Source organism: Mya arenaria, chromosome 14 (assembly GCF_026914265.1).
Source record: "Mya arenaria isolate MELC-2E11 chromosome 14, ASM2691426v1".
Lineage (NCBI taxonomy): Eukaryota > Metazoa > Mollusca > Bivalvia > Myida > Myidae > Mya > Mya arenaria.
In genome coordinates this window covers 38,248,267-38,274,057 of record NC_069135.1, presented here as the reverse complement: position 1 = coordinate 38,274,057, position 25,791 = coordinate 38,248,267, and the positions used below count along the sequence as shown (strand labels likewise).

At 34.3% G+C, this 25,791-nt stretch overlaps 2 protein-coding genes and 1 long non-coding RNA gene across 5 annotated transcripts; 1 reads left to right on the top strand and 2 right to left on the bottom strand.

The window, feature by feature from the left end:
- Nucleotides 1-1,028: 1,028 nt before the first annotated feature.
- LOC128216092 (uncharacterized) lies at nucleotides 1,029-10,114 on the bottom strand. Its single transcript, XM_052922682.1, has 3 exons — nucleotides 10,086-10,114; nucleotides 8,872-8,966; nucleotides 1,029-2,392 (listed from the first exon to the last, which is right to left on the bottom strand). The coding sequence occupies exons 1-3, from the start codon at nucleotides 10,112-10,114 to the stop codon at nucleotides 1,566-1,568; spliced, it is 951 nt and encodes a 316-aa protein (XP_052778642.1). The 3' UTR covers nucleotides 1,029-1,565.
- LOC128218291 (protein RD3-like) lies at nucleotides 6,586-13,847 on the bottom strand. Of its 3 annotated transcripts, XM_052925936.1 has the most exons (3): nucleotides 13,770-13,847; nucleotides 13,207-13,388; nucleotides 6,586-11,917 (listed from the first exon to the last, which is right to left on the bottom strand). In XM_052925936.1, the coding sequence occupies exon 3, from the start codon at nucleotides 11,894-11,896 to the stop codon at nucleotides 11,261-11,263; it is 636 nt and encodes a 211-aa protein (XP_052781896.1). In that variant the 5' UTR covers nucleotides 11,897-11,917; nucleotides 13,207-13,388; nucleotides 13,770-13,847; the 3' UTR covers nucleotides 6,586-11,260. The 3 variants fall into 3 exon arrangements, with proteins under 3 accessions (XP_052781896.1, XP_052781897.1, XP_052781895.1); XM_052925937.1 differs by lacking the exon at nucleotides 13,207-13,388; XM_052925935.1 differs by lacking the exon at nucleotides 13,207-13,388 and having other exon boundaries at nucleotides 13,709-13,832.
- Nucleotides 13,848-14,019: 172 nt separating this feature from the next.
- On the top strand, nucleotides 14,020-23,217 carry LOC128218274 (uncharacterized). Its single transcript, XR_008258348.1, has 3 exons — nucleotides 14,020-14,164; nucleotides 18,449-18,531; nucleotides 19,858-23,217. It is a non-coding gene; the product is annotated as an uncharacterized LOC128218274 (long non-coding RNA).
- The last annotated feature ends 2,574 nt before the right edge of the window (nucleotides 23,218-25,791 follow it).

Below are 25,791 nucleotides of genomic sequence, written 5' to 3'. Positions count from 1 at the left end.
ATCAACATAGTAAAGCATAACATGAAAGATAAGTTTTGAGATTATTTTAAAGAATCGATTTGAATTGATAAAAGATGATAACCTATTTAGCACCACCGGTATTTCGTTTAAAACATTATACTAGATTCAACTTAAACTGCATTTTGAAAATATTTATACATAATACATAAAACAAGTAAATGAATAATAATTAAAATTCTTATTCGGTTAATTAGTTTTCACATGATCAAATTAAGCCATAAAGTTGGGTAAGTGGTCGTAATCGATAATCGAAGACTATATTTACCTTGTATATCTTCTGCACATGTATATGGGTTGATCTACATGAGTTGAGAAAAAATGATCACGTTGTAATAGTCATCGATCTATAGTCATCGATCTACAAACTCCACACTCCCTTAAGATAAACTATTTAAGCGTTATTAAACATCCCCTTTCACCCTTCTTGAACTTCATATCTTAAAGTGAATCGAACTGAATGTTTTGCAAAATATTCGTTATACGCATATCACTTCCACAATTTCTTTCAGACAATATTGAACATTTGGACATGGCTGGTTTAACACGGTAGGCCTTTGGGGATTTAAATAATAACATTTTATCTACTGTCGCAGATTTCTTTCACAAATAAGTAACATTGAACTTAAAGTATTGGAACTGTATTGGTTGGCATTGTTAGTATAATGAGACTTACTGAATTTTGCATTGAACTTTAATTTCAGTAGTGTGTGTTATTATTTCGTCAGACGCCCATTAACTTAGCAGGGGGAACTATTCCTTCAGCGGAGTGTACTTTTTTCTTGTTACCATACCTGTACAGTTAAATAAGCAGTCTTGTTTAATCAGCAAGAATACGAACATCATTCTTTTAAATCTCATTTATTCTTCAATTGCAATTTGTAAGGATAAACATATGTACAAAAACAAAAATGCTCACACACATGCACGCACACAACCGCTCCCCCCCCCCCCCCACACACACACACACGCTATTACATTCGCACACACCCAAACGCGCGTATAAAATAACAAAACAAAACACAAGCGCGTATGTAAACATACACGCACCCACTCACATGCATTTTTACACACACGTTCGTAAGATGTTAATACGATCGATGTCCCCTGTACTAGCGGCCACAGAATGTTACGACAAGTGGACTACAGACAAAATAAAACATATATACAGCAATTATCAAAGAATGAATTTCTGGATGGAGGAACACTGTGCCTTCGAAACATCTGATAGTGATAATTGTCAATAAGATGCCGTTTGTTCATCAAAACCCGTTGGCTCGATGTTGAAGAGACCGACCAAAATACTTCGAGCTTCGCGAATATCGAGCCAAGCGGGAATTCTTACACAGTGTTAAAAAAATCCTTTACATTCAGTTCGAGCCAACGAGAAAATCGAGCCTAGCGACATCGAGCCAGCGGGTTTCGACTGTAATGTTTTCTTGTACTGGAACAAGGTCACCTTTTGATAAATAAAAGCTATGCTCGTTTACACACTCATGCAACTTTTTGAACAATGCTTCAGAAATGTTTAAATTTATCCTCAACGCTTATGTCTTCGTGGTGTTCAACAAAGGCATTCCATCATTAATGTCAACATCATCATCGTCATCATCGTCGTCTGACCCTTTCTTCTTATCCTTGAGGCCCAAAACGTTTTTCATGTGTTTCATGTCCTTTTTCACGCGATTTTCACTCTTATCCGAAAGTTTTGCAACCAGTTGGGAAAGCATTAGGAAGGCTGCTATTATCAAAACTATTATAATACAACTTACGATTTTGTTACCTTTCACAAATAATTCTGTTCTCTTCACAAAAGATGGTATAGGACTGATGAAAACCTGGAGCCTCGCTGTCGTCCATTTTCTTGGAACAACTGGATCCTCAACAAAGCACGTCCAATTTCCCGCCAATCTGTCATCAGCTTTGGGGAATGTTTCAAGATTATCGATTGCCGGTTTTTCAAAAACCCGTTTTCCTTTCGGATCGATCCAATAGCGTATGGCTTTCGGGTATAGTTTGCCGAATTCGTTACTCAGACAGTCAAGTTCAAGGTCGTCACCTCTGTAAGTGTACTTCAAAAGCCTACCAATAACAGTGGCGTAAATTGCGACAACTTGTTGCGTGGCCGATGGCTCCTCGGCTATACAATGGTATGTTCCACTGTCCTGTGGCATCAGATTGTTTATTGTCAGTTTTTCCGTCATGTATTCCATTCTAACCGGTTGCAACTTAAACGCTTCCCCATTGTGTTTCCAGCGATGTTCAACAAACGGATGCTTCTGCAAAAGCTGTTCCATTTCTCTGCTGTTGCAGTCTAGGGTCATGCGTTGCAGAGGTTTCAAGTCCAGCGAATGGTACATGTTCCGTAATTCCACTGCAGGTGTTGGAGGTTTAGATGTAGGTCTTTGTCTTTGATGTAAATTCGGATAACCACTTCTTGCCGAACTAAATGAAATGCAAATCATGAACAAGGCAGTCAGGAAGACACACATATTTAACAGCGTAACAGCCATTGTTGACGTCAAATCGGAAGTGACGTCATTGTACTGCCAGACCAGAAATAACGTCATTTCAGCATTTTTGACGTAAGGATGGCGGAATTTGCAAGAACTTTAATAATTACTGTAAATCCAGATATATTTTGTAAGCCAAATATGCTTCTGAACTAAGAGTATACTTAAGCTGAAGATACATTTAAAGTGGGTATCGAAGATGTGTAGTATATAACACTACATCCATTTACAGTTCAGTAACAGAACAAAAATACAAACTTGCATAGCATAATCTGTAATATGTTTTAGTCCACTAATTTAAATATTATTAAGGCCTAAGAAAAATACATTTGGTTGGGTTTACCCGACCCTACCAACGAAAAAGGCGCCGACCCTACCGTTTTTATAGTCAGTTGGTAAAAAAAATGTGTGTGTTTTAATGTGTAGTTTAAAACCATTAAAGCTTTATACAGAAGATTACTTTAACACTATTCTCCAATGATTGCAATAACGTTCTTTCATAGAGCCTAATAAAAAAAGCTTAGTTACCCAACCTGTTTTGAAAATGATGTAACCCTTACCAAACTTTTTGTTTTAACCAGGCTTAAGTTGAACATCCTATTGAATGATACAAATAGCCCAAATTATATGAGGTCATCAGACATCAACATCTTAAAGAATCAATACAATAATAAACTAATCTGTTTATTTGAGTTTATCAAGGTCTGCCCGCGCCTTTTGGCTTAAGTATGGTTTTACCCCGACGTGACGCCTTCAACCCGACGTGACGCCTTGACCCCATCGTGACGCCATCACGACTTACATTGTGTATAAATGCCATCAGTGACATAAAATAGAAGTGACTGCAATTCTCAGTCAAATCCAGACATTGGAAGACTTAAAGAAACAGATTGGGATAAAAGAGATTCGATTGCGATACCCTAGCTCTTTGTGAAGAGACCTCTTGGTTCTTTAACGTTCTAGATGTAAAACACAGATACACGGGATACTTTCCTTGGCTGAACCAGTACTGAGTACACTGTTTTCGGAGTACATCCCTTTGAATGCCGAGCACTAGGCAAGGGAGCTACTAGGTACCTATTTTACGCATTTCGGTTGGACGTGGCCGGGGTTTGAACCCCTGACGTTCCGAACCCGAAGCGAATGTTCAACCACTGATATTATTTATACACCAGGGACCGTATTAAATAAGCACATGAAGATCTAACTTAGGTTTAAAAGTAGAATATGAATGTTTTCAGGGGCGTAGCTTCCTATAGGCCGTGTAGGCCGCGGCCTACACATTTTTCAGAAAAACCGAAAAAATAAAAATGGCAAATCTGCAATAAAAACTGAAGGCATAGGAGGGTGACGGGCTAAATATGAAATTCCGACAAATGCGCTTTAATAAATAGGAAACCTGGTATTTCAAATATATCGTTTTCCTTCGATCTAAAGTATATTTTCACGCGACGTTAATGTTTCGTATATAATTAATTGGAAGTTGCATATCAGTAGTCTGCGCATTTACGCCGTTCATTAAACATTTCCAGTTGGCTTGGTAAAAGTTTACGGGCGCTTTATTATTTGAAATTGTAAACGGTCTGTATATTGCCGAACATACTCCTACGTATCCTCTTTTCGATAGTCTCACCTTGACTTCAATAGATGAAGATACCAAACAACAATGCTAGAAGGAACTTGGCAATCCTGCCTCCTGTACCAGTTTCCATCCGAGTGTCCGAACTTTGATGGACACAGTTCAGGACATTGGATTCTTGTTCAAGTTTTCAGCAAATCGTCTAGCAGCGTTCCAGGACGAGGTTTCTAGAGAAGTCGCAACGAAAGAGGAAATGAATCGGCGCACTAAACTTCGCTCGTTATGTGTGACACGATGGTTCAGACATGCGGGCGCACTCGAAACGTTCCAAAATGCGTTCCCCGTAGTGGTCTACACACTTGAAACCTGATGTGTAGAATGGAATGTACATGAAAGCAACGGATATAAGCTCAGGCTTCGACATTCAACCATCAATGCCGAGAAGAGTTGGTCGACAGCAAAACAGAGCCAACCTTGTTCAATGTCTTCAAAGACACAGATACAGTGCACAACATGTATTGCCTTCAAAACTGGAAAGGATGACATGCTGCCATCAATTTATGCTGCTAAGGCCCCTGATCGCCACGAAACATTTGACACATTTAAAACAGAATGGAATGTGAGATGGAGCATCGCAGCCGCAAGTTTATCTTGACTACAAGATACCACGAAGCAGACCAACATGGACCTGTACCCTAGCATATTTACAATATTCGAGGTTCTTCTTACTATGCCACCTACATCAGCCTCTTTGTGAAAGGTCGTTAAGTGGAATGAAAGGAATAAAAAAACTTCCTGCGAACGACAATGAAAAGCGACCGGTTGTCATCCTTGGCCCAAACTCACAGCCACAAGAGCATAATCATAGATGTTGACCGCGTCATCAATGTGTTTGAGTCGCGAAAATGCCGGAAGCTAGAGGGTTTTTTAATGATCCCGGAAAGTCAGCTGTGGTGTAGAAAGCTACATTATATTTACACACACACACATATATATATATATATATATATATATATATATGGCATTGTTTGTGCAAATACACATATAGTTAATTTAGATTTTGGTAACAAATTGCATTAATATTGAGTGACATTAAATAAAATGTTCAATGTTTTACTTCTATGGCCTGTCTTCTTTAGCTAATATACGTACCAAATTAATTTATGGTAAAACATAATGATATTGTTGCTCTCTTTAATGTTTTTTACAACAACGAAATATACGCCAAAACGCACCTACAATCACCTAGCTAGGCAAAATTTCCTTGGTGTGGGGAGCATGCCCCGCGTGCCCCCTAAAACATGGCCTACACATATATTTTCGTCAAGCTACGCCCTTGGTTTTGATGGAACCTTAAAAATAACTGGCCAATTGACTGAATGGAATAATCGAGTCATATCGAAGGATATTGATCAGAATAATATTGAATATGTAACTTAGATCGAACTTCATAAGGGACCGTATTAAAAAAGATCGAACTTATGTTTACCCAATGCGGCCGTATTCGGTAACCGACTTGGATCAAACTTAAAAATACACTCTTACTCCCAAACAAGATTTATCACAATTAATACGAGTGTTTTGAAATACCAAAAAGGATGAATAAATGTAGAAAAAAAAGTTTTTTTGAAGGATATGCGAGTTTAATTTGAAAGAAAGGAGCAGAAAACACGGTATTTATACCTTATGAGACGACAGAAGTTCACAGGAAATCCTTTAGCACTCACCAATCATCTAATATTTTGCTTTTTCATCTATTAAGTACACGGTTGCAATCTTGTTATCAGTAATTAGTATTTTCTATAAATGCATTATTTAGGAGGTAGTTAAGGGTTTATGCTTTGTTATATTTAATTGCTCTGTTTTGTTCAATTGGTCTGTTCTAGTCTGTTCGATTGCTCTGTTCTTTTAAATTGCTCTGTTCTAGTCTGTTCAATTGCTCTGTTCTAGTCTGTTCAATTGCTCTGTTCTATTCCATTGCTCTGTTCTATTCCATTGCTCTGTTCTGTTCAATTAATCTGTTCTGCTCAATTGCTCTGTTCTGTTAAATTGCTCCTTTCCATTCAATTGCTCTGTTCTATTATGTTCAATTGCTCTGTTATAGTCTATTCAATTGCTCTGTTCTATTCTGTTCAATTGCTGTTATATTAAATTGATGTGTTCTGTTCAATTGCTCTGTTCTAGTCTGTTAAATTGCTCTGTTCTTAAATTCTGTTCAATTGCTCTGTTCTATTCTGTTCAATTGCTATATTATATTCTGTTCAATTGCTCTATTCTATTCAATTGCTCTGTTAGGTTCAATTAATCTGTTCTATTCAATTACTCTGATCTGTTCAATTGTTATGTTCTATTCCGTTCAATTGATCTGTTCTGTTCTGATTTGTTCAATTGCACTGTTCTATTCTGATTAACTGGTTTGTTTTGTTCAATTAATCTGTTCTTTAACTATAGACAACAAATAGCTGATAGTTTTGTCACATTTTAATATCCAATTAAACAGCTTTAAACAACATAAGTGATATGTTAACAATTGCAAAGTAGACTAGAACTTTTCAAACATACACAACTATAAATAGCAAACATTAAAGGGGCTAGACACCAGATGATCAAAAATTCGGCTTATACAGTATTTCATCAGAACAAGTCTAGAATTGTCATTGCGAGCTAGTTGGAGGCCGATTATACATCATTTAAAATGCTTGAAATAATAAACGCAACCATCATGTTGCGGTCTCATTTGTTTTTCTCAATTTAAAATAGCGCATAATGGTTTCCCAGTTTAAATCATATCTATTAATGGTTGCATATAAATATACTGACGCTATTTTTAAACTTACTGGGGGTTTATACATGGTAGACAACCCCAGTACATTTCGAATTGTAAAACTGCATAAAAACAGCAAAAGATGCATGTGTCATAAGTGATGTGATCAATCAGTAAGTGATGTGATATATCAGTAAGTGATGTGATATATCAGTAAGTGATGTGATCAATCAGTAAGTGATGTGATCAATCAGTAAGTGATGTGATATATCAGTAAGTGATGTGATATATCAGTAAGTGATGTGATCAATCAGTAAGTGATGTGATCAATCAGTAAGTGATGTGATATATCAGTAAGTGATGTGATATATCAGTAAGTGATGTGATCAATCAGTAAGTGATGTGATATATCAGTAAGTGATGTGATATATCAGTAAGTGATGTGATCAATCAGTAAGTGATGTGATATATCAGTAAGTGATGTGATCAATCAGTAAGTGATGTGATCAATCAGTAAGTGATGTGATATATCACTGTAAGTGATGTGATATATCAGTAAGTGATGTGATCAATCAGTAAGTGATGTGATATATCAGTAAGTGATGTGATCAATCAGTAAGTGATGTGATCAATCAGTAAGTGATGTGATAAATCAGTAAGTGATGTGATATATCAGTAAGCGATGTGATCAATCAGTAAGTGATGTGATCAATCAGTAAGTGATGTGATCAATCAGTAAGTGATGTGATCAATCAGTAAGTGATGTGATATATCAGTAAGTGATGTGATATATCAGTAAGCGATGTGATCAATCAGTAAGTGATGTGATATATCAGTAAGTGATGTGATATATCAGTAAGTGATGTGATATATCAGTAAGCGATGTGATCAATCAGTAAGTAAGATTCTATGCTTTGTACACAATGATATCAATAGTATGCAAGTATTCGACAGTTTTCTTTTTTTCTTGCAATCGTATCCTCTGGTGTCTACCCCTTTGCACATCACAGGTACATGTATACAAATATGACAATATATAATCCTGAAGACTGTTATAATATAATTTTGTTTATTTTAAAAATCATTAAACACATTTTTTTTTCCTGTATTTTAAAATGAGTTTGACAGTTTTAAAAACATGATCTTAACCATTGAGAATAAGAAAATAATTTATGCTTACAAATCAACTTATTTCTTGTTTTACGGTTGATCATATAAAAAAAAATTCACATTATACCCTCTTTCTCTTTGAAAATGTTTATGCACAGTGCCTATGAAAAAACATTAAGGATGTCATTTTCGGTATAACGTCATTCTGCTACAAATAAAATAATCCTGATGAACTATGTTTGGGTTAAATGAAATATTATACTTAAACTGCTTGAGTTAATTCAGAAATTTTAGGCCTATTATTACCCCATTTTATTTCGGCTTTATTTGGTTTTATTTGAAACGGTTTTTGGTGTAGATAATGTATAGAGATATCATATACATAAAAAAACAACTAGAGTAATATAACATACAAGCACTTTTGGCCGCCATCGATAGCTTATTACATGTATGTAAATCACATCCAATAACAGTTATAGAGATATGGTACATCATCATGGCCAACATTACAACAAAAGCTAAAAATCAAAATCATCGAACATTTGTAAATGATATACAGAGTATCACAAACAATATTTTGGTCCAAAAACAACATTCATAATTTCACCATTCTGTGATTATAATGCTTAAGATTTTTTATGAGATCAACTTGCTTATAACTTGTTTCAGTTTGTAAATATTAGACTACAATTTACAGTTTGTCTGGCGTTACCCTATCAACATTTCAAGGTGTGGTTCTGTTAGTAGGAAGTTTTTTTTCTTCTTTTATTTTACTTTTTAGATAAATTTACCATATTGAAATAAAAAAAAACACTAGATAGGATAAAAGGTATCTATTTCGGGTCACATGTTATTTTCTGAGTCAAACCAGAATACGCCAAACAAACTTTTTACTGTGGTCTCAATACAACCATCCAACAGTAACATTTCTGCTTTAATATATTGCAGCATGTTATGATATGCATCTTCGTGTAAACATAGCCTAGGTGACGTTACAAGAAAAATCTAAGTCGTACATTGAAATCATCTTGAAAAGTGTCATATTTTTGTAATTAAACTAAAAAATTCAGTGACTTGGCCTTTAGCCAGTATTAAAAATGAGCACAAAAGTTGAGGAAATAAAAAAAGTATCATGTCAGTGTTCTCAATATGAACCGGCTGCCGGCTAAAATGGGCGGTTCAAATGGCAATTGGGCCGGTTTCAATCTGGAAAAATAAATAAAATTTAAGTAGAATAAGTAGTAGCTGTACGGTTACTTTTCTTTTTGTGACGGTTCAACCGAAACTTATTGAGAACCCTGCATGTGTGGCCATTTGTGACCAAGTGATGAAAAACGCTATAATCCTTCATTGAAATGGCCCAAAGGTGTGTAGTTAAAATAACACCTGAATAATGAACCTTTCCATTAACAAGAGTAATGAACACTTATTTTCCAGTATATAAAACATCTTCCTTTGTACATAGTTAATGTATTTCAATTCATGCATTTTCAAAATTGCATTCAAAGATATATTTGAAATTCATAAGAAATCAGGTTTTAATAGTTTTATCTTTTCATCGGTTAAGGGTTGTTTTGAAACCTGAATTTTAGAAGATTGTAAAAGTATAAGCCATCTAGGCTCGAAAATTAGGTTTGTTACAAAATATGAAATGTCAAGTTCAAAAGTTTTGCTTAGCCGTTGTTGTTATCATGTGAAGAAGGGCATAAATTGATGATCATTTAGGTCCAAGTTATGACCCTTGCTTAATATGTGTGTTTTGACTCTGGCAACATGTGTACAAAGTTGTGGTTGAACTATCTTTCTGAGTTATAGCCACGTTTTCGCACACTGACTCAACTAACAATGACACCAGGGCTAAAACAATACCAAAACTTTTTGTCTTCTCAAAACAGAACAGCAAAAAGTCATCACATTGCGTCATATATTTTGACTGTTAAAATGTTTAAACAAAAAACATTTTAATGATATGTTAAAGACATAAACAACTCTAAAGTTATGAACAACAAGAACTCCTTATGAACAACAACTCTTACGTTATGAACAACAACTCTTACCTTATGAACAACAAATCTTAAGAGAGATGAACAACAACTCTTACCTTATGAACAACGATTCAAACAATAACATCACAACAATATACCATAATAGCATATTTAAAAAACATTGGGCCTATTGTTCAGAACTTTATTAAAGTTAACAACGTTGTTAACGTCATCTTTGTTAACTTTCAAATCGTTATTGCTTGGGAAGTTCAGTGAAAACACTTGATTGAGACGCCCATTTAAGCTCATGTACTTGATTTATTTAAATATGTGAGAATATCATCAGATATTTCACATTTAAAAGTTAACAACGATGAGGTTAATTTGATTGATATTTTTAACAAAGTTATAAACAATCAACCCAATGAAACTGAGAGATTGTAAACCAAAATCGGTATAATTCCTTAAAGGCACTCGAACACAAATGCTTCGATAAGGCTAATCAACTACAAACAAGTGATACACTTCATGTACTGAACAATTGATAACATGATCAGTGCTTAAAGTGAACAAAAAACAGGAATACAATTTGAAAGCCTCAGGTTAAGACAAGAAGTTTCTGCGTAGCATTCAATAAGGCTAGTTACAAAAAATAATGCCGAAAGAACATAACTTTGAACAAAAATAAAAGGTACAATGTTTAATAATGATTATGTCTATACAGGAATACAATCTGATGGGACAAGGAGAAAAGGCTGTATATATATGTAAGAAGTATTCAATAAGGCCAGGAACAAAGAAAACGCAAAACAATGGTACTAAAATGTCGATCAGCTCTAACATTTTGACGGGTCAGGGCGAAATGGTTCCAAGTGCCCTTTATTTACATAGCGAAAAGAACCTTTTTGCTATTAGCCAGGGCCAGCAACAACACTTAAGAAGTGAACAACATGTGTACATTAATGTGATAAGGTTCTGACACATAAAGTAAAACTCAAAGTCATAAGAAATAAATAACCTTGAAATAAACTTGTAGAAATCATGACTTGTAAAAAATGAACACATTTTGTATAACAGGAATCCTAAAAGCTAGAAGTCTCCAAAATCATTCATACTTTTCAATAGGCCATTTTTAGCTTTTGTATTTTAAGGGAGAGGTTTTAGCTATACATAGACATTTATAGATGAAGATGAAAATCTTGAAACAAATTTCTCCAAAGACTTATTCATTTCCAAAGTCTTACTTGATGCCTGTATTATAAGAACAAAAAATAAAAAATAAACGCTGTATCTAAACTGGCAGTGAGTCAAAATCGTGCGGTTGTGAGTGGTATGATAATGATTGGTTGTTTCTATGGGCACCACTAGGTGTAATCAAATCTACATGGCTTGATATGGTTTCAATTGTTGTATTGCTCTCCACGTCATCACTTTCTTTGTGGAATGGTGTAATCTTAGTCGAAGGCCGTATTTTCATATTTATAAGACTCGATGTCCTTTTCGTAACCCAGTCAGTTAGAGTCTCCTCCTTAGGTCTTTGTTCGACCACTTGACGAATACAAGCTTTGAGAATCTTAGGAATATCACAAACTCTTGGCTCATTGAGAATTGAATCTCTGAAGAGTGATATAACTTTACCACATTCTGGTGGCTTAACTCTGTAGCAAAGATCCTCTAGTTCCAATCTTTCAAGGTGGGGAATTTCATACTGTTTCACAGGAGCACTGACGAGCCAGCTATAGTCAACACCAGTTATTCGTCTTCTTTCTTCCTGTTCACGATCTTTGAGAATCTGTTCCTGCTCTCGTATGTGAAACTCGAGCTCTAACATGAGTGAATCCACTATTACCATGTGTTCATCCTTTCCAGGAGGCTTGTTGGCATCACCGCCAATCCAAGGCTTCCAGATTGATTTCAGTGAAAACATCTCTCTTTCTTTATAATCAATCTGAAGAAAAGAAAACCATGGTGTTCATTAATTCAAAAAATTAAAATGTTGATCAAATTATAAACTACAGTACACTCCACGCGGAACTACCACTTTCCGTTTTCCTCGGCGGATTTTGGTCATCGCGGACACGACATCCAATTGATCATAATCCTCTTTCCTCGGCGTTTTTACTCGTTCACCCACCGAGGCTGATCAGTGGACCGTATAATTACAATCGCCGCGTTACTCGGAGGTAAAAACACCGCGAAACTCGAAGGAAAACCGATAAGAATCTCCCACTGTATCTAATTTTGTTAAATTTATTTGAGAATTTTTGCTACACCCGTAATTATTTATAAAAATAATTTATTTTGAGTACCTAATTTTCGGACACCCAAAGGACATCAATCGTTACTTTTACACTTACCAAGTTTCACAGACGAAGATTATCTATCTATCTATTTACCTAACCGTATACACCACTGTGACAAGTGAATTAGTAAATACCCATCCTAAACGATGTATTGCATGTAGAAAGAGGAAGTGTGAAATATTTATTGGAGGATTAAATAAACAACAAGGGCAATCAAGGGATTAAGAAAACAAAGACATGACATTTTTGTAAAACGATCTGCCAATAAACTTTAAAACTCGTACCACATTTATAGACTGTAAGAAGCAATTACAGTATGTACAGTTATACTTATTGAATCATCAATAAAAGTCAACACATTCAATGATATAGGTAACTAATTAATGTGATGAATTAAAGTTGGAAATGCAATACTTAAAGTAACATTCGAAAACACCACCCAGACACATTAATCCTGCATAACAATATACATGCTCTCCATGAGATCCTCGTGGGTAAAACTGTGAGTTATGCGACGTCACACAGTGTGACTGTTTGATCTGAAGCCGATAGAATGTGTTATTCATTTCAATGCATGTATAAAATGGTGTTAAATGGGATTTTAATTAACTTGATGAAGGATTTACACTTATATGCGTAATAAATAGGTTATACCCATTGATAACTACGGATAAATTAATAAGTGGTAAAATGCAAATTAAGAAATAATGACCGAAAAATATTCACACTTACAAAGTTCTCAACACCTTCATTACTCCAATCTAATTAAGTTCTCAACACCTTAATATAGTAAGAGAAAGATGACAATAACAAACACAAACGCACGCTATGGTATATCTTTTAATTAAATAATGTGAAAAACAACAGTTGTTAGACGATGCTGATGAATACTGTTATGGAAATTTTCGATAATTATTTTTAAAAAGAAACTTACTTTGCGTATTCGTCGGAAATCCGCGATAAATTTAAAACGCCTCCAAGTCACCCGAGGAAAGTGGTAGTTCCGCGTGGAGTGTACTGTATATAGCGACTATATCTGTGTCTGAAAACTGTTTGTTTTGAGCAGATCCGGATGATACATCAAGGGCCTGAATGACGTCATTTTTTTCTGTCAAACTGATAGCAGACACAAATAAAGTAACTAAGTTACTGGTCTAGTTTATAAGTTTGCCATATCGTTCCAAATCATTGGTGATTATCGTTGGCATATGTAGAATTTAATCAGTGCATTTTTTTACTCAGGACAAAACGGAGATTACAAACAAATTAGATGTGTTGTGACCAGGCCATTTTTGAGTTTGAGAGTCTGTAGATCATGTTTATTGGAATAGCATTATAACGTTTAATTTTTCTATGTATGAGGTCGTTAGATAACATCTCACTCTTCTTCAATAAATCGCGAAAACATATTACAAACTAACAAAAACGCTCAATACCATATTAACTGCCATTTCCTTTACTTAAACAGAATTGGACATGATATGTTATTTTTTTTACCAATTAGCGTTGTTTATGTTGATGATGAAATGTATCTTTTCTCTAGAAATCGTTTTATTCTCTCCATTTTGTTCGTTGTTTACTGTCGTGTGGCTTTTGTTAAAAAGCATTTCATTAGCCGAAAGGAAAATGTACAAGCCAATCAGATGTACCTATACTACAGAAGTTGATGCAGTATTGGAGGGTAATTTTCATTGGCCGACTATCAAAGCTTTATCCAATGGAAGTGTCTTTTACAAAGTGTTCCAACCCGGAAATAAAAATATTCAAGATGTCAGGACCACCACAGCCCAACTCAATTCAAAAGCCTATACAGCAGGATTGGGCGAATAGAGAATATGTTGAAGTCATCACATGCAGCATAAAGAAAATATCTGACTTCTTGAATTCTTTTGGTAAACTATTCTTGTTCATTTATTTGTAAGAAAGTTTGATATCTTGGATTTGGATCAAGCTACACTTTTTACACAAAATAGGGTTCATGTAGAACAGGGAAGTTTCAATGGTTGGACATCTTCAGGCGTAAATGGGTTACAAGCAGATATAAGTGTATCCATGGCCTAGAATACATCCAGAGGTAGTTGTGGCTTCTATAACTGTCAAAGCCCTTTTACAGCAATTTACGTTTTTCTGTGTTTTGGCTGATTGTAGATAGATAGATAGATAGATAGATAGATAGATAGATTTATTCGTGCATATATATGTCATTGTAACAAACCAAATATCTCATAAAGTTATAACACAGACTGATTAACAAAGTATTAGTGATGATATCTATACTAAAGCACAACATCATTAGAATGCTTTGGATACATACGTGCGTTAACAAAGATTTAATTCAATGTGACAAATATATAACACAGGATAACCCATTAAAGTTATTCAACTTATTTCCAATGGGGTCCTTATGACAAATATAATTATTTGCCAAGATCTCAGTTATAAGCTGTTTAAATTAGGTTTACTTATACAAAAATAACATGCATGTACTCTTGACCAGTTAAAGAATGATTAAATGTTTGATATCGAACTTTTACAGTTATAATGCAACCGACTGTTAAAACCATATGACACTTTAGCATAATATGACAAAAATCTTTGGACTGATATGCAAGATTAAATGAATAACAATTAATAAAAAAGGAAATCTTCCATTTCTGCACATTTCATACCAACAATGAGATGTGATTTCACTTCTTTTTTAAAAGTATTCTTATTTTTCAATTCTTTTAACTTTATTGGAAGACTGTTCCAGTCCTGGATTGCTTGATAAAAGAAAGTATTTAATATAAAACTGTCAGCCTGTGGCACTTTAAAATTTCCAGCACTATGTCTACTGTTGTAAGAATGTGTGGATGAGACTAAAGTAAAATGTTCATGTAAGTATGATGGGCATTTGCTATTTAAGATTTTATGTACATGGTTTAGTCGTAGTTGCTTTATCCTATTTTCTATATTAAGCCATCCAATATCACTGAAAGCCGAGACTTTCAGGGAAGTTCTACAATCATAGCCATAAATAAATCTGACAACTTTGTTCTGAGTGACCTGTAATCTGTTCTTGAATTGTTTACATATACCACTGTACCAAGATGTCGATGCATAGTCAAAATGGCATTGTATTAAGGAGTTACATAACAATCTTCTTAGATTCATATCTAAAAAACGATTTTGTCTATATAAAAATTTTAGCCTAGAATTAACTTTACTGACAATATTGTTAACAATAGATGCAGCACTGAGATCATTGTCCAGTATATTTCCAAGATATTTAACAGATTGTTTAGGTTTTATGATATGGCCATTGCAGTTTACATTAAAGCTATCAACTTTTGTTAGTTTTCTTTTAGACCCAAATAAAATACATTCTGTTTTTCCAAGATGCAAAGACAGTTTGTTGTCAACTAACCACTTACTACAGTTTTCAAGTTCCTTGCCGAGTACATTACTAATAACAGACGGATCTTTGTGTGAGAAAAGGATAGCACTATCATCTGCATATAATATTAATTTACATTTTTCACTTATGCTTATACTCATATCATTGACATAGCATAAAAACAGCAACGGTCCAAGTATGCTTCCTTGAGGAACGCCACAAGAGATGTTCATGAATTCAGACATTGTATTATTTACATTGAAAACTTGTTTACGTCCAGATAAATATGATTGAAACCAATCAATTGAATCCACACCAATTTCTTTTAACTTCTGACATAGAATTTTGTGATCTACGGTATCAAACGCCTTTTGAAGATCCAGCATAATCATTCCTGTATATAGACCTTTGGAATTTTGTTCTTTTATATGGTCGGTCAAATGAATTAGGCAGGAGTCAGTTGAATAGTTACATCTAAAACCACTCTGAAGTTCGTATAATAATCCATGTTTAACAAGAAAAGATTCTAGTTGGTTGTATACAACTCTTTCTAAGATTTTTGAAACTATACATAGTATGCTTACAGGTCGATAGTTTGAAACATCAGATCTGTTGTTTTTCTTAAACAATGGTTTAACTTTAGCATTTTTGAGTTCAGATGGTACAATGTTACTTGTGATAGAACTGTTTATCAGAAATGTTACTGGTATCTTTAAAAATGGTGCAGCATCTTTTAAAAATCTTGCAGGAATGTTATCTAACCCTGTGCTTTTTGAACAATTTAGTTTACATAGTTCCTTGTAAATGTATTCTTCACTAACAGTGTGAAGTTTAAATTTAACAGAGTCAGGATTTCTATCTTTATAAAATCGTTTAAAATAGTCAGACTCATAGTTAAACAAATTGAAGGGCAAAGGTAGTTTTTTTACTAAAGTTGAGGCTACAGTAGTAAAAAAAGTATTAAAGTGATTTGCAATCTTACATGGTTCAAAACAATTTTCATCATCAATGTTCAAAACAATATTTGGAGAAGATTTACTTTTACTACTATATCCAAGATTTTTTAAATCTGACCACAGCTTTTTTGGATCATTTTTATTTTCTTCCAGCTTGTTTGACATATATTCCGATTTGGCCTTAATTACTTCTCTCTGAACAAGGTTTCTGTAAAAACGATATTTATCTAACATCTCCTTCTGTTTGTATTTTTTGAATTATACAGAAAAACAATTTCATACCTGAGAGTATGCGAAATCAGTGTATTTTCTGAAAGTGTGTCCATTTGCAATATCTCAAAGACAACTTTTTCAGGAAAGTATTAGCAAAATATTTGTTTGATTACCTATTGCAGGACAACTGGAAATTTCCAGTTTGTTGTTTGACCAACCAATTACAAAACATTTGTCTTATCATCACCAAATTTGGTCAGAATGTGTGTGGGCATAATATATTGGATTTAAGAGTTCATTAACCAGCCATATCATTGGAGTCACTCATGAGTTATCGCCCTTTAATTAAATAAATTTCCTGATATCAGTTTTGCCTGCTCAATACCTTTAGAAGCCTTTGTCCAATCATCTCCAAATTTGTTCAGACAAGTTTGATAATCAACCATTATGCACCAGTAGTGATGTTCCGATGATCGATTGTAATCGAAAATCGATTGGTTGAGCCTGAAATCGGCGACAATCGATAGTATTTGGTTATAATCGATTATCGAAAAAAATTAAACATAATAATAATAAAAAATAATTAGTAAGTGTTCAGATGTTATCTTTAACAAAATGGCTGATGAAAGCCACAATGAGCAAGAAAATGAACTATTTTTTATACAACAACACTTAATAACTTCAATCATAGACATAAGGTATATGCATATAATGATTAAGAGTTTAATACTGTACATGAATAAAACTACAACTCAGGTACTATCTAGTATTTTAAAAACCGATTGTACTATTGATAATCGGTAACTTGAGTGGAACCGATCATTGATAGTAAAATTGCAACCGATTCCCAACACTATGCACCAGTCAATTGTAACCACTGCCCCCCCCCCCCAGGTCCAGGGAATAGCGGGGACTTTGGGGACCCTAGGTAAGGCCCATTCCCCGCTATACTTGGCGCATAGACAAAACCACAGCATTCACCCGGCACTGCGGGGCCACCTGGAAGGTAAAAACACGGCCCATTTCCCCGGCTATCTCCGGTATACCCCCGGACCTTGCGGGGCCGTGGTTACAATTGACTGGTGCATTAGCTCCTGTCACTCGAGAGTAATCCCCCTTTAAGTTATAGACCTTCAATTGATCTTGCTGGATTGATAAATTAAGAAATATTTGTTAAATCATCACCAAATTTGGTCAGAATGTGCATGGTTAGAATATCTCAGTCAGGTGAGATAACCAGCCATGTCACCTCAATCACTTCAGAATTATGACAGTCTCTGCTTTCTAAATTTCACTAATGTAAAACCAGCTATCACCAAATTTATGTCATAAAAATAGAACAGGGATATTTTGAGAAAGTTGGCGCTTTTTTTTCTATGATCTTTGTTTATGGATATCATAGTCCATTATAGTAATCCAGCCTATAGGTTTATTTTAGCACAAATCATAGTATTTGAAGTAAGCATTTTACTTGTCCTATTTCTAGCACTTTCCACAGGTATGACATTTATTGTTTTAATAATTAGTTTCAGCCATCATTTCCCTGCTGATAGTTTACGTGTATTTAAATGTGACCTTTGTTTAAAACAAATATGATATATTTAACTATCAGTTTTTGTTTAAAATTTCAGACACATCATGTCGATCTCGTCTTGCAACTTTAAACGAAAAGCTGACACAACTAGAAAGAAGAGTGGAGTATATTGAAGCAAGAGTAAGCTCCCTTTAGTTTCTAACGAAGATGTCTTGAATGATGGTGAACATTAGAAATCAGCACAATCACACAAGCGATGCACTAGTAAAAGGCTTTCCCGGCTTGCTAAATTCTTGATTTTATGCACCAGTCAATTGTAACCACGCCCCCCCCCCCCCCCCCCCCCCCCCCCCTGGGCCACCTGAAAGGTAAAAATTGACTGCATGGTGCATTATGTAGGGAGGCTATATGTTGAAAAATGTCTTGAGCACTTCTGTAAGAAATTGGGCTTGTTGTTTCAGAAGTCAAGTTTGAATATCTGAGGATTAATGTTCAGAAATAAGGGGCATAAACACAGCTAGCTTTAAATAACTTAAAGTAGCAGGTGTTACTGACCTTCTTAGAGAAGCTTTATGTTTGAAAAGTAGTGAAAATTATCGCCTGGATTTAGATTTGTAAATTGTAAAGGCTAAAAGCCATAAATTATGTTTAGCAAGCATACCGGCATCCTCAGCACCCCAGTGTATCATAAACTACCGGGTATATATATCATATGGGTTATGATACGCTGGGGTGCTGAGGATGGCATGTCAGGGGCACGTTATCATTATCTAAGGTATATTTAAGTCATATTTCATTCAGAGTTAAAATTGAGTGTTTTAAATGGACAGTCCACTGTTAAATTAATTTTTCCAAGTTGCAAAAGTAAATGGTATCATTGTGGCTACTAAGAATTAAATTGAATAATTGGCTCATAAAGTGAAAAAGGTGAAAATAAATAACATTAAAGCAATTAAATATGACTCATATGAGATATTGATTGTCTAACCCTGCAGTTGATTAATTGATAGATGTTTTTATGTGCTTTTGTCTTATCTATGATTTATATGCACATAAAAGTTAATGAAAATGTGTGTGGTGATATTGTAAAAATCTAGCATAACCAATTAAGAGTCAAATACACTACTGACAGTGTGTGTTTTGAATATGTTGAGTCCTATCACAGCGGTAATGAAATTTTATTCATTATATAATATGTGTATGTTTATTAATAGTTAGGCCTAAAAAATACTTCTGGTTATGGTTACCCGATCAATCTTCCGTTTTTATAGTATTTATTTTGTGTGCATTTTAGTACATACATGTAGTTAAAACGTTTCAAGTGAAAGTTACTTATAGGCCATTATCCCAAATAATGACAATAATATTCTAACATAAAGCCTTATAAAAAACAAACAAAAAAACTGCCCTACCTGTTTTGGACAAGATGTAACTCTACCCACACATTTTTATTTTTATTTTGGCCTTTTAATGATGTAAAGTGGTTCATGTTTTGTTCTTTTTCAGATTGTTAAAGGACAGACATTAGATTGAAACGGATTGTGGGAGATGTAGTAATTGTAAATATGAAAAGTGCTGGGTCGTGTTGGGATAGTGCTGATGATGGAAAAGACATTGGTGCGCTTATAGTGAGGGTTGAATCAAATTCACGCGTGGATGAATGGTTTATTCCTACCTTCAACTTTCTTACTGCTGGACAGCTTTGATGTTATTTTTCATGTCGCTGAATTTTTTATATGGACAGAATAAAATTTAGGCTTTTATAACATGATTGCAAGGAAATCTTTTCTAAATGTCATCAGAAATATCCACTTATTTATTTTCGTATAAGCTTTAAATTCTATTCGATTTTCTCTAGATGTATACATTTTATTTGAGACACAAATGAATTCATTTTGAATTAACTTTTTTAACATGTCCGTTGTTTTATTAATGATTGTTTTTACACGTTCTTAAATTTTTTTTGATGTATTGTCAAAGAGCTGGTATTCAGTATGGGTCTGAATTGGATCTTAGAACGATGTAGTGATCGGATTTTCGTGTTACTATAATAACCGACCAATTGTGTAATAAGGTCAATGTTGTATGACCAGCCCAATTTTTCAAATCTTCTTAAGCTTAAAAGGGTAAAGTAGCTTTTTTTCATTTAGTCAAAAATAGATATACAAATTGGATTTCGATTAAAAAAATATTATGATAATTCCTATATAAAATTTAAAATATAAAACTCTTAAAGAAGTAAATATTATGCAAATTATTCAGTGTCAAAAATAGTGAGTGTAGCTTAGTCCTGAATATTAACCTAAGTTGAATATTAAATACCACCCAAGATTTCATTTGCCATATATATCTCAAAAACATTCAAGATATTTGCATGAAACTTGGTACACATTTAATTAAAGGTGCCAGTAAGTTTAATCAAGTCTTGTAAGCCCAAGTTCTGAAATAAAAGTGAAGTTATGAACAAATGATCAAGGCAGCCTAGGCCAACAAGGAAAAATGGTTAAGTGCTTAAATCTTATAACGTCTGTTCAGTAAAAAAATAATATTTTGAAGGTAAAATTCTAATGACCAAAGATTCGAGAAATGTATACAAGTACTAATGTTTCATTTGGCATGTCATTCTGTAGAATTTACATGTATCATAATGCCAGTTTTCGCTTGATCGCATTATCTCCACTCTCAAATTGTTTATTTGTTTGGTCTGTGTTTTAGCTGTTCTTTTTTTAAAAGAAACAATGTCTCGATATTGTTATATAACTGTGATGTCGTTAAGCATTGTGCAAAAACTAACCTTGAGTTGTGGTGTTTTCAGTATTATGCAAAAACTTCCATTGGCCATTAACTTGAAATTGTTCAAGATATTCATATGAAACTTGGTACACATGTTGCCAGGGACGATACGTGCATGTTTAACTGTTTTAATGATTGTAGAGTTATGCCCGTTTTTCTACAACAAAACAACAGACATTGGTTGATGATTGCTCCGTGGCGCTCTTGTTTATCCTGAGATTGATGCATCATTTTATCATAAATCTTTCACATTCTGGAAAAAGATAAAATTATTTAAACTCAACACTAAAATTATAGCAAAATTATATCATGAGTCAATATTTTCTCAGATTATTTTTTGAAACAATCAAATTGTTTATTGGAGAAATACAGTCAGAAGAGCACTAGTACTATTGCATTCGTAACCGTTAATTGCTTTCAGAAAATAATATCAATCAATATTAAATAAAAATAATTTTAAATAAGTTCGTTAACTATGATATGAAAAATGGTTACAGTTGCTACTAGTTGGAATAGTTTGGCTCCTAAGAGAGATCTCCTTTGATCTCGGAAGCATTTCTCCCTTTTAAAAACCATACTGAAATTGAACTGATGTGTCGCCAGTGAATTGATTGAATGCCCACCTCTTTTGCTTTTCATAATTTTTAAATGAATTCACTTGTTAAGCACACTATTTTAGATATATCATTATGGATTTCTTAAGACTTTTAAAACCATGATTGTCATTAAATTACCAACAAAACAGATATTAAGTTAAATGTCACAGTTAAAGATCATTGAAAATGCTTTTATGATAAACATGTTCTGTTTATTTTCCATTTCATTTATTACTTTTATTTCTATGTGATAAACATGAATGACTTCATGTATAGTATTTGTTTGGTTTCTATGTAGGCTAAATCATAAACAATGAAGTATTAAACATACTTTGGTATAAACATACTGACTTGAAATATCTCCAACATAATAATATGGATCTGTAATTTATGAGACCTAAAACCTATTGATCTGTATTGATTATAATTTAAATCAGTATTTCCACTGTGAAATATACATGTATTTGCATGTTTAACCTTGATTTTGCTAAACTTGTGTTTTGTATTTTATTGCTAATTTTCTTCTATTATAATAATTCTATTTTTGTATAAGGGGATATATATATATATATCTGACATAAATTTTGGTAATTTTCACAATTGTTTTATTGTATCAAATCTCCAGTGGAAAGTTTTGCTTAAATGCATGAATGCAAAAAAACATCATAGCTTCACTCAGATTCCATATAAATGGACCAATATTAAGTGTGTCTACAGCAAATGGTGGGGGATGTAAGCTTATTTATACTTGCACTTGGACAAGGCCCAATTTCCGAGAGATCCCATAAGATTGTTAGTCATTTTAGGTTTTTGGAGCAAAGTGCACAGACATAATATAACCCTGGTTAGAGCTATTAAGGTTGTTCAACGTGCACCAGTGTATACAACTGTCACACGGGACCCCCATACAACGTCCCTTCCGGAAGACGTAACGTACTTGTATCGCGGTGGAGAGGGGAATCGAACCTCCGAATCCTGGATTGACAGTCAAGTGTGTCACCACTAGACCACGGTTCGCCATATATAACATGCAACATTCAGAAATGGGTTTTAGGCCTATAAAGTATGGTTTTAGTTAAAGAGTAGTGAAAGGATGCTACACCCTGTCCGTTTATGGTGACACCCATCTGCCCTAATGGAGACAGCATGTATATCCTTTTGCCAAAGACTGCTGACAAAAGATAAGACCACAATATTTCATATCTACTTTCGAAAACTGATGCCGATAAACATATTTGTCTTAAAACCCTAGTAACGCTTTTAGCCATAAACATCAATTTTCGACCTTAAATATGAAAACCTGCGTTATGAGTTTTTGTCAGCAGTCTTATATCACTGGTTTCCAGACATTCACGAATAAAAATGGGCTCATTCCAAGACAAAATATAAAAACAACTTGTCAAAATGGTCAATCTGTGAGAGTGCAGCTTTAAATATACATGTAGGTTTAAGTCTGATAAAATTTCAACGGAGTAATCGATATGTTTACAGGTCTGTGGTATTCTGATTTATCAATCAACATACATGTACATTTTTGTCTCAAGATAACGTTTGTTCGTAATAAAAATATGATAAAATATGATATGAAAAAGGAAGCCTGTTTTTATGCCATCGACCCTCTTTTAAGATAATATGGCTAAACATCTCCTTCGTCATGAAGTATTTTGATTGTGTAAATGGGTTTGAAGTGTGTCTTATTTCCTATTGAATAATAATTTGGTTAGTGCATTATTTCATAAAAATACCCATACTAATGCCAAATGGCAATTTTCCAGGGCCTGCACATTTTAGACAGGAAATATGCCGTATAAGTGTAAAGGTATGCCACGAAAAAGAATAAGTCTATAAAGGGGGATGTGCCGGACCCCGCTCCACCCTACCCCCTCCGAGAACGAAACTCCTGCTCATCCTGTTTGCTTTAACCAGGGGCGGGTCCAGGATTTGACGTTCGAGGGGGCGTATCCTAGTGGCGTAAGTTTAAGCAATTGTTGCGAGCCCAAGTACTCAAATAGAATAAATGAAGTTACGAACAAATTTTCAAGGCAGCTTTGGCCAACAGGGAAAAATGGTTAATGGCAGAAATCTTATCACGTCTGTTTAGTAGAAAAATGATATTTAGAAGGTAAAATTCGTATGACCAAAGATTCGAGAAATGTATACTTATACTATTTTTTATATTTAAACGTTCGAGGGGGCGTATCCTAGTAGCGTAACGTTTTGACATTCGCCCCTCCCCCAGAACCAGTATTGACTTGGTTAAAATGTTGGCAAGGTATGTTGGGGTATATCCCTTCGGAAAATTATCAAATTCTATTCCGAAATGGTCCATTTTGAGTGTATTTTATTACTTTTTCTCCGATATTGACATAGAAGGTAAACTTGGACGATTTTAGAGGGAGCGCGCGCCCATTCATCGTACGACGGTAATTTGCTAGTTTCCCAAACGGAATTATTATTACTATTCCTGCAAATAAAATAATGAAGTGATCAGATTATTCAACTTTCCGAGTCCCAACTGTTGTAAACTGTCATATGATACGCCCCTCGAAGTTGTGATTGTTTTTTTCTTCTGAATATAGCAATGCAAGGGCCAAAACTCTGAAGTGACTGGGCCGACATGGCTGGTTATCGTACCTGTGATATTTTGCCCATAAACACATATAATCTAAGGACCACGGACCTATAAACCGTTTATACGTCCGTGTTATGAAACGAAAGCTATTCGAGTTAGAACGCGGGTAACTTAATGGACGCCGCCCTCCCGCCCACCGTCGCCGCCGCCCCATATTTTCATATCAAACTCCGTTTTATTTAAAAAAAAAAACTAAGTATACAAAGATTGTATGACTCAATGATTATAATTGTATTCAAACTTTAATATTAAAATTATTCATGAATTTGTTTTTCAATCATATTTAAAATCATGTACTTGATATAAGTCAATGCCTGATTTATGAATACGGGTGTGACCCACTATGCCTACAATTGCTATCGACCGGCAAGAACCTAAGATACGAGAAAAACAAAAATCAATTTGAACAGAGGAACCATTGTATATAAGGTTATTGTATTGTTAAATAATTTAGGTTTTGATCTAGTCTATAGATTTTGTATAACGAACTGCTCGGTTGCCCATGACTGTGATCGCAATAATCGAATGTTCAGCGTAAAACTAACGTATATGTCCGTTTTAAAGATGCACTCCTACTCCCAAAAAAGATTTACTACAATTAATACAATTGTTAAATATATCAAAAGGATGAATAAATGTCGGAAACAAATGTTCTCATGAAGGATACCGAGTTTAATTTGAAAGAAAGGTGCATAAAACACGTAATTTCCACCCTATGAAACGATAGTAGATAGTAGATCACAATAAATCTTTTAGCACTCACCAATCATTGAATATTTTTGCGTTTTCAGCTATGAACTACACGGTTACTATCTTTTTATCAATAATTAATATTTTCCATTATGTAGTAAGTAGTGTATGCATTGATTTTGAATAAGGGTGTCACTTTAAATGGAGTTACGACCGTCTAGCACCGAGCCGACGATTGTTAATGTTCAAGACCAATACCTTTCAACAAAAACTTGATTCATTATTCACTGTAGTCCCGATGGAATGTACATTGCAATTGGCCATGATTCAAAAGTATGGAACGCTAGCTAGCACAAAACATTCAAGTTTAGGGTTGTATTACACACAGACAAGAATGCTCAATAGTGTAAAGTACACTACTAGTAAAGGCTTCGTCCTGGAAAGTATAAGTGGCTTATATAGTATATTCTTGACTGTCAATCCAGGGGCCGCAGGTTCGATTCCCCGCCGTACCACTAAAATACGTATCGTCTTCCGGGAGGTATACGCACACACATTATTATTTTTTTAACCTTCGTCGACTAAACCCAGTATATGCACTGTACAATATTATCAGAAGTGTTGGCAGTTTTTGTACACCATACACCGATGTTAATTAAAATGTAAATTGAATTGATAACCACTGAATTAAATCCTGATGCCGTTTCACACAGATTAATTGACTTTATA